At 40.7% G+C, this 10,527-nt stretch overlaps 1 protein-coding gene across 1 annotated transcript in view; it reads left to right on the top strand.

The window, feature by feature from the left end:
* The window catches only part of CDH13 (cadherin 13), a 651,716-nt gene that overhangs the window by 119,782 nt on the left and 521,407 nt on the right, over positions 1–10,527 (top strand). Inside the window, exon 2 of the mRNA XM_042438290.1 lies at positions 8,374–8,485. Within this exon, the coding sequence (XP_042294224.1) occupies positions 8,374–8,485 (112 nt within the window). The remainder of the gene's footprint in view (positions 1–8,373; positions 8,486–10,527) is intronic.

A 10,527-nucleotide genomic window follows, 5' to 3' on the forward strand; every position in this document is an offset into this window, starting at 1 on the left:
ATGTGATGAATGGATAGATGGTGTCATAGTGTGAGTCCACACCTTTAATGTGATGAATGGATAGATGGCGTCATAGTGTGAGTCCTCACCTTTCATGTGATGAATGGATAGATGGTGTCATAGTGTGAGTCCACACCTTTATCAAGGTGCATTGCCGGGGCAGTTAAAGAAGCTCCACCATGACGGACAGATTACTACTTAATAGGGGTTTGATTTGCTGCAACCTCTAACTTTCGTAGGACTGAGGGCCAACTAAAATCACCCGCTCTCCAAAGAATAATGGATCTAGAAGAATGGCTTGAATGTGATAGATGCTTTTCCAGTGCTAAACCTGGAGCTCCAAGTTCTTGGTTGAGCTGTAGAATGGGGAGATTACCACAATTGGTCCTAAATGTTCTTTAAAATGTGTGGAGTACATGGGCTTCTTGATTCACTGAAGAACCCAACACTTGGGTAGATTCGGCTCAAATCAAATTGGACACAAAGCAGGGTTTATTTAACCACAAGGAGAACAAAGAAATGGTTCTTGCTGCTTCTGTTGCATCCACTCTTTCTCAGTGACTGCCCTAAGGCAGACCTCAGTACATCTCCAAGAACCACATATCCTCCACTGTTTTTCTTAGTTGTGAAATTTGCACATGACCTCCTTGATTGAATCTATCCATCTGATGTGCAGTATTCCTCTCTTTCTACTACCTTCTACCTTTCCTAGAATTATTGTGTTTTTTAATGATTCGTGCTTCCTCATAATGTGGCCAAAGTATGACAGGTAGTCACAGTCTAATCTCAAAAGTGTTGAAGAGCTCAGAAAAATGCTGCATCCTTGTATCAAAAGAGTGGCAGTGCAAACAGTCCAATGTGTCTGGCAAATTCCCTACAAATCATTTTGGAGCACGATTGTCCCAACATGGTGGGGTTCAAGTCATAGAAGAAACTTGACTCTGCAGAGATGAGCCTCACAGTCCACTTCTTGCTACTGACTTATATGGCTCCTCAAACATGAGCAATGGTAAATCATCACTTTTATGACCTACTCTCAGGTTTTCCTATCTCTGACTATCCTACCTGTGATAAAAAAAAACAGGATTATAATAAACACATCATTTCTTTTATGAGTTCTTTTGCTTATAAAAGTCTCTCCAGTGCTATACAGTTCATCTAAAGAGGTTGTCATGTTCCAATTCCAGTTAATGGAAGCCTATTGCTGGCACAGCTTTTTAGTGATGAGAAAGCTTAGAATTCATATGAGCCAATAAAGATGCCATGATTTGCATTTTCATAACCCACCTTTCAGTGTTCTGAGTGTGACTTTCACTCTTAGGACAGCATCATGCTGTAAAAGGACAGGTGAGGCACTGCGAAGGGATATTTATCATCTCTCAAGGAATCTTGGTACCAAATCCTAATAGGATTTCTTACAAAAATGACTTCTGTTCCTATCTGATACAGAGAGGTTATGAAGACACATTTTCAAACCATTGCTGAGTTGTTGTTGTTGTTGTATGTGTGTATATATATGAAATATAGATGAAGATTAAATTCTGGGTACAAATTTCCAGCAAACATCCCTGCTTCGAACAGATACACCATATCACAAAGAACTATTGATTTGTAAAATACATTCACTACAACTTTCTTAGCCTGGCATTAAATATCTTTAATATTTCATCACTTGAAGTGTTTTTTCAAAGCTGGCATGATATTCATGCATTTGTCTGGGGGGAAAGGAAGAAGATCAGGACATAACAAGGACCTATGATATAATTCTTAGCATTACCAAAGCTACTGGGAGTAGGAATGGGCAAAATGGTAGGAATGTAATTCTTCACTGGAGAGACTGCATGGTGTAGTGGTTTGAGCACTTAAACACAACTCTGGAGACAAGGGTTTCAATCCCTGCTTGACCATGGCAACCCAGTGGGTGTCATTGGACAAATCCCACTCTTTCAAATTTAAGGGAAGGCAACACACACACACACACACACACACACACACACACACACCACACTGAACAAATCTTGCCAAGAAACCCATCCTATAGGGGCTCAAATAGACCAAAATAAAGCTGCTTTGGGTTACTTTGGTATGCTGTTTAAATGATGCATGTGTCCTAAGAGGCTGGAAGCCACACCAAACCATGCTGCAGTCCTAAGGACTGGAGCAAAGCTTTGGCACAGCTTCTGGCCTCTTAAGATGCATGTGTCATTTAAACAGCATACCTCCAAAGTGACCCAAAGCAGCTTTATTTTGGCCTGTCTGTCTGGGTCCATAGGTTTCCTTTAGGGTTGCTATAAATCAGAAAATACTGAAGGCACACAACAGCAACAGTTCTTTGCTCATTTTCTTGCTGAATGAAGCAACGGGTAACTTTTGAAACTTTTGACTCAATATGGGAAAATCTTGAAAAATTGCATGGTTTTTGCACAATTCTGGATTTGTTCTGTGCAAAATTCACATGGGCCATTTTCGTAGAGAAAACAGAATTCTTTGTGGAAAAAATAAGATTTATATTCAGAAATACCCATCTTCTCTGTAGAGAATACTGTTTCCTGCTCAGAAAATGTCGTTTTCTATGCACCATAATGAGTGTGAATTTTGCATAGCATAAATCCCAAACTGCTGGGAGTTTCATCAGGACACTCCAGAAATGCAGTTTTCTACCATTTCTCAAACGTGTTTGTGCTCTTTCAAGTAATTTCTGCCTTATGGCCATCCTAAAGTGAACCTATCATGGGGTATTCTTGGCAAGATTTATTCAGGGGTGGGGGTTCCTTTTGCCTTCCTCTGAGGCTGAGAGAGTGTGATAGAGTCTCAAGGTCCCCCAATAGGTTTCCATAGCCAAGCAGGGATTAGAATACTGGTACTGTATTCCAGATTTTCCAGATTCTTCATATGTTCACCCATAACTAAAATGCACCAAAATCATAGTCCTCCAAACTGCATTTCAGCTCTTAATAATATTGTGGCTATCTGAGTCATATAAGGTGATTTTTGCAGCAGCTTTTACTCTGCCTCTCATTCATGAAAAATTGCACTTGCACAAAATTCCTTCTTCTGCACAATTTGAGAAGGAAAGTACGCAGAAGCTCCCAGGTTTAATCTTTGACAATTCTGGTTTAAAAAACAACTATCAGTTAGAAAGTGATGAGAAATATGTCTGAGATCCTGGAGAACTCCTTGCAGGATAACCGGGGCTAAGATTTGCTGAGGATCTAGTCTACACCAAGATTAAAGGAACCGATGGCATTATTCTTTTCTTTTCTTTTTTATTTACAAGTTTCTCCTAAACTGAGACTCTCCAATTTAGTATATATAGCTTGGACATTCATGTTGCCCTGGTGATAATACTGGGCAAAACAGGTCAATGATCTAACTCGGCATAATGCAACTTTCTGTATTCAAACTTTACAGACAAAATGTAACATCAGTTTCTCCATTGCAAGGTTCTTTCTTTCTTTCTTTGATGAGCCTGCGCTGTATTAATCCTGGCCAAAAAGCCATGCTGGGAGATGGTTCTGAGCACCACAAGTGTGCTGCTTAAGACAATTTTGCAGCCTGAACCAGTGCTTAAGTTATGGGCAGAAATCTAATTGCCACCCCGATGTTCTGAGAAACTTGCAACTTCAAAATGAAATTAGCACTCTGGAGCTTATGGCTTTATGATCTAATGCCCCTGAAGGTGATAAATAATTGAGAAGAGTTACAGTGGAACAAGTTGAGAAAATGATTTCTAAACCTGAAATTGCCCAATCTGTTTGGATGACATTGAGACCAGCTAGTTGGAAATTAATTTTATGTTCTGTGTAAGAACTCCCTCTCCCTCCTTCCTTCTCTCCTTCTTTGCTGTTAAGAAACCCTCCTGTAATTGTAAAAAGGGGGAAAATGGAAAGTTGGATACCCTGTTGTTTTTGTTTTTAAGATCTTTTATATGTTGGGCGCTGGGGTTTTGCTCCATCATGGATCCTGTTCCTTAAATTTCTTCACGGTGGATTTTTGTGCCTTTTTCAGGCTATGTGGCCATGTTCTAGAAGAGTTTATTCCTGATGTTTCGCCAGCATCTGCAGAGAATGCTGGTGAAACATCAGGAAAAAACTCTTATAGAACATGGCCACATAGCCCGAAAAACCCACAAAAATCCATGAAAGCCTTCGACATCACATTCTTAAAGGTGGTTTGAAATCCAAGGTGTATCGGGTATTTTCTCAGGCTGACCTATTCAAACAAGAGGGAAACTTCTTGGGTTGGATTTCTTCTATTATTGTAGCTCTTGAAACATACAGGAAGAAAGGGGTTTGAGCAAATTCTAGGCTGAGTAAATGGGTGTCAGTGCAGTTTCACATCTTCCAACTGCTCCAATTTGTCAGGGACAGATCTGATCAATCCCCTGTCATCCTACGCTTTCAGTTGATCTAAAAATATTCCAATTTCTCTCTCCTCCTCACACTTCCCCCTTTATTGTTGCTTATATTACTTGCTGCAAAATAAATTCAAAGTGCAAAAGTAATTTGCACTCACTTAACCACTGGGAGTAGGGGAGAGGAGAGGATGGGAAGACTGTTACCCTTCCCAGTAGACTCAGGCAAAAGCAAACTGCTGCAGTCTCTCCTACTTTTCGTGTACTTCCTCAATAACGACATTTGCCATCTTGACCACCCTCTGTTGTTGCTTGGCCAGACATGTCATGGTTTTCATCTGTGAAGCTTTGGAAGTAAGGCAATTCTAGATTGGGATTCTGGGTAGTAAGGGTGGTTGGCTTGACAATATCATTTCCGTGGGAATCCTAGAATTTCCCACTTCTTTCTCACCACTGTGAGACCATCATCTTCCACTCTTGCACTTATCCAAAGAACAAGATGACTTGGTGTAGGACTGTACCATGGAAGCATAGAATTTTAGAACTAGAATGGATCTTAAAGGACATTTAGTCTAATGCCCTTCCAGTGCATAAATCCACAGCTAAAGCATCCCAGACAATGACTATCCAAACTCTATTTAAAAAACATCTTAAATGAAATGTACCAGTTTCTGAGGTGGTCCTGTCCAACTCATCATCATCAATGGTGAGGCATGCTGAGAGATGAAGACCAGCAATGTCTGGAGGACTAGAGGATCTGGTCACTGATATTTATTTATTGGACATTTATTTATTTATTTATTGGATTTATAGCTTGCTTTTCTTCCAAAATGGAATTCAAGATGGCTGATACGATTCCATCTTTTCTCTCTTTTCCCCCTATGCCCAGGCTTTTGTTGTTGGCTGCCTTCAAGTTGGTTCTGATTTATGGTGACCCTAAAGAGACCCTACCATGGATTTGCCTCCCTTTGATGCTGAGAGTATGTAACCTGCCCAAAGTCACCCAATAGATTTTTGTGGCTGAACCAGGATTTGAACCTTCTTCTCTCAGAGTTCTAGTCCAGCACTCAAAGCACTGCACCACTCTGGCTATGCACCAGAACTTCTGCACAGTGTGATTTCTCTTACTTCAAACCCCTTTCCCACTTTCTATGAAGTTTCATAGGCCTAATTCCCACTACCTTTTAAACCGGATCGCCAATCAGTTTGAACCGGTTAAAATGACCCTGGTTCCTACTTGAATCGATTCACTGAAGTGATTTGGAGAGGGGGCCACACGCTAGACCCATTTAATCCACATCTTTCTGATGCTGATGTTTTCCGTGTCTTTTTGTATAAATCGATTCCATGCAAGTGTGAACCAGATGCGGATTGGAATCAATTTAAATTTGCCCTTCAGACGGCTAGAGCGGGTCCATTTTGAACTGATTCATTCATGAATGTGAACCACAAGTGGGTTATTTTACAGGGAAAAATGCGATTGGGGCAAATATAGTGGGAACCACACTCTACTTGTGAATCAACCCATCGATTCGGATCACAAACTGCTTTTTTTTTTTGGTAAGTGGTAATGAGGCCTTAGATCCCATCTTCTACCGAATCACTCCTTAATCCTCCCCTTCTGAAACTGAAACTTAAACACATACAATAAGCTTAAACCCACATCTTTCTAATGTTTCCTTTCATGAACTTCTGTGATGAATTTTTCATTTCAAACTCCTTGGGGCAGAGGCCTAATTTTGTTGGTGTTGTCCCTGCTTTTCAAAGCACCGCACATGGAGCATAAATATTAATGTGAAAACAATGACTGAGTTTCCTTTTAGTGCAGAGACACTGATATGATTAGCCTTTCTGTTTATTTCATTGTTGTCTCTAGCAGTAGGTGTTCAACAGATGCTTTCAAAATATTGGGTGTATTGATTCGAATCACTTCTTTGTGAGCCATCCAGCACTGCCAGCCATTCTTTACTTAGCCTCAGACTGCTTGGGTTGCAAGCTGGGGATGTTTCACAGGCCTTTGTTGCTAGATGTTGACACGCACCATATTCGCTCCCTCCCAGGTTCTGTTTTTGCTTTTATCCTTCCTTCCCTTGGCCAGGTACTTATAAAGTGACAAGGCAGCTCAGTGATCTCATATGAACACCGACACAAACTGTACTTACCTTTCACCTTCAGAGTCACCTCTAGCGCGATGCAAACATTTCATTTTCAGTCTTCCTCCCGGTAAACAACTTTTGAATGATGGCAGGAACTGGGCAAATTGTGGCTTAAGCCCAAGAAGGAAAATGCTATTTTATTTTATTTTATTTTTTATTTCCTGCTGGAGGCTGTGTTTTCTTGTCGCACTTGAAGTCTCAGCAATGAAAGTGACTGAGCAGGAGAAAAACCTGGCTGTCTCCAGGGCTGGATTATCCATTTTTCACAGCACTCCTTAGAATGGGGACTCATCCAGGTTTATCATCCCTGCTGTGATGCTATTGGAAAGCAGCACTGTGTGTATATGTGTGGGAGATGTCCATGCCCTACTTTCTGCTCTGTCTGGCCATCTCAGATTTCTTTTGCTCTCTTATTTTTTTTCTTCCCTCAAGTATTTTTATTATTTTAGGATCTTTTCTAATTCTATCTCTATATCCCCAATTAAAAGGATGACAGTGAGCAGGACTGGAGGGAGAAACTAAAAACATGGCCCAGATGCATTGAGAATCATTGTCATGTCAGGCTTTGGAGTCCTGGACAGAACAATTGCCTGAGTCAACCCCCCATAGATACCAAAATCCATGGATGCTCAAGTCCCATTTCATACAGTGGTATAGTAAAATGGTGTCCCTTTCATAGAATGGCAAAATCAAGGTTTGCTTTTTGATATTTTTTTGGAGGGGGGAATTTTCAAGCCATGGATGGTTGAATCTGTGGATACAAAATCCATGGATACAGTGGGCTGACTGTATAAATTTCATAACTTCTTCCTGTTATCCATCCACCCATGTTTTGATGTCTTCTGCGGGAGTCTGCCTTCATTGTGCCTCTTGTATCAGAAGTCCCATACATAGCAAAAGGAGAAAGGATTTTTTTCCTGTGGTGGCATCCACAATGTAGAGCCCTCTAATAAGTCTGCATCTGATGAAAAAATGGACTGCACTCTGTATAGGTTTATGCTAGAAATTTCTTTTTTCTCAAGGGTGCTGCAGGATTCCTTTATTTCTCTTGATGCTGAAACAGACTAGGACAGTTATGTCTCTGAATACCGTGACAGAAGTTCTGTAAGACTTTAAGCAGATTCATTCCCAACCATACCTGGAGATGTCTGGGACTGGATTTGAATCTTTTTCTGAGTTAAACAGGCGTACTAAGTCCCATCACACTTTGTGCTCTCTGTTATGCCAGGGGCTTCTGCTCAGGAGAAGGGCAGGACATAGACATTTGGCATTAAATGATGCCATGGTTGGTGGCAGCAGATAATGTCCCCTCTAATGGCTGGTTTGGACCTTTGTTAAATGATGTGCACCATTTTGAATTAGTCCCTTGGAGTCAGCTTGGCCTTTTCAGAAAGTTCTTTTCCCAAGTCTGCCGGCATTACAATTTCAAAAGCAAGTTTTTTGGGGATTTTTTTTTAGATATTGCATCCCATGAACTGAAATTTCATGTGTTGGAGAACTGGCAGCACTTTGAGCACTTACAACACTGAGCAACAGACCAGACGTCTCTCCAGAATATATTGTTTTTAGGGAGCAAAGAGGAACATCCTTACAAATATCTTCCCCGCCTCAAATGGCCTTTGTTAGCTGTGTTAGATTTAGCTCTATGTGAAACAACTACAGGTCTGTCATGTGTTCAGTTTGTCTGAAATGCAATTTTATGCCCCAAGGTAATAACTAGCACATTTGAAAGGGAAAGTGTGATGGGAGGGGACCATTTTTTAATCTCCTGGAGGTTGAATCCAAGCCTGCTATCATTTGCACAAGCTGTTGCAAGCAGTGAACAAGCAGATATGAAAAGTTCCCTCTCTTTTGTTTTCTCAGGTGCTGCCGCTCGCGTTCACAGAAGATTTAGAATGCATCCCCGGATTCCAACAAAAGGTTTTTCATATTGAACACCCGTCTGCATTCACGGCGGACCAGGCAATTCTGAATTGTAAGAAATCTTATTTTCATATGTCACTTTTGCACAATAATATATATTTATATATTGTATTACCCACGGATTGGGTGTTCCTATCACATTTGGAATATATGAGACATCCAGTGCCCTTGTGATGACTTCAGCTCTGTATTTTCTGCTTCAGTTCTGCTGCATGCTGAATGGCTTGAATCCCCTCACCCCACCCCATCCAAACTTGTATTTATGCAGACCTTGACCTTTGGCTGTACATTATGACTTTCTGTGTGTTTTGAAAGGGACCTGTACTTTACTCAATGGTTGGCTGGAATATCTACATGGACACTGGGAATGATCTGTTGACCTTTCTCCTGAATGCTTTAGCCATTGTCTGTTTTGCTCTGGGAAAGGGCGTCCTTGATGGAGAAGAATCTTGACTTGCAGCTGAGTTTGTTTGCTGGCATTGGCACACTTGACCTTCCAATTGTTCACTGACCCTTGCAATTTAGCCCTTGGCTTTTGAGTCAAAAGATGGCTTCCTTTCATTAGGGACTTCCATGGCCAAATGGTATCTTTGGTGAGGTAGATGAAAGAGTTGGCTGGAGAAGCCCTATTTCCACTAGACAGGTGTCACATTAAAATGTTGGCACCAGTGCAACATGTGTTTGTGAGCTTGCTAGGTGAATAAAATGAAATGGACCATGAGGTCTTAATAGTACTGTCTGCTCTTGACTTGCATGATTCTGGTGCTAATAGGAAGAGGAAAATGAAAGATAAATTGTGGAAAGTCTAAATTCTGTTGTTAGTTCCAACCCAAGTAGACCAGTACAAGTTATATAAGTCTTGATGCAGCATCCACCAATAGATTTAGCATGCTTCCCAATAGCAGTCAAGACCCCATTTCAAATTTCTGATTATATTTGCTGTGTATAAAAAGTTCAAGACTTGGTCTTCCATGGATCAAAACCGGTTTCCCTCATGGGTCTCAATGTAGAAATGACCCATAGCTGTTTAGGGAGTTGTTGGCAACCTGACATCATTGGCATCCAGTCTGCAGAAGAAACTGTGTGATTTGAGAAGGTCTTAGTTTTGCTTTGTCTCTGTTGTGGTGGTGGAACTGTAAGGATCTTAATCTAACTGGACATTTTCCAAGAGTATGATGCGACCTTTCTGCAGATGAGAAGAATTGGTGGACAACTCTTGCTTTCATTCCCCATCTTTTGTCATCCTTTTTACCTGATGGGGCAAATCTGTCCAGGCCTTTGGTATTTCTCAACTGGTGCAAGAGAGATTGTACGCACTTCCAATGAGTCATGATATTGTTTACACAAAAGACAAAAGAGACCTAAGATCTACATTTCACAGAAGGTTGTCACCTCCCAAAAACTGCTTCTTAAACGATGTTAAATGAATCAAAGCATTCTCTGTTTTCAATTTTTCTGCAATAGCTTCTCCCTTAAGACAATACTGGGTTTTCACTGCCAACTACTATTGCTTTCTCTCTTTTTGGATGTCTTATTTTAGTCTGTCTAGGCGTAAAGAAGCACTTGGGAATATTTTGTCTTTCCAAAGTCATGCATATCTGAAACTTCCACTTGTTTTCTGTTGTGCTTGTTTCAAATGGACATCTTTCCAAAATAACATTTGCCAGTGTGAAATTTCACAGCTCCTTCTGTTTTGCTTTCTTTTAAGAGGATATGTTTGGTTTTTGAACATCATATTCAGAATCTCTGTGCTTGGTTAGGCCCTCAAGTTTAGGTGTATGAACTTCTGAGGATACCGTTTTGATGAAACAAATGGCATTGTGAGCAGTGTTACAACTAAGAAATCATTGAAACAAGTCCAAGAGCATGTTCGTCTACTACTATATTTGCATCTATATTCTCTCTGTGGTGGTAAACCTGTGAAATGGACTGGTAGATATGAAGAAAAGGAGATCCTGTGATTCAGTTATGGCCTCATAGAGTGAGATGGGATTTATGTGGACTTCCAGATGTTGCTGGGCTCCAGATCCCACCAATCTTAACCAGCATAGCCAATGGTGAGGTGTGCTTGCAGAAAAGTTTCAGTTCAGTAGT

The sequence above is a fragment of the Sceloporus undulatus genome, chromosome 8 (assembly GCF_019175285.1).
Source record: "Sceloporus undulatus isolate JIND9_A2432 ecotype Alabama chromosome 8, SceUnd_v1.1, whole genome shotgun sequence".
Lineage (NCBI taxonomy): Eukaryota > Metazoa > Chordata > Lepidosauria > Squamata > Phrynosomatidae > Sceloporus > Sceloporus undulatus.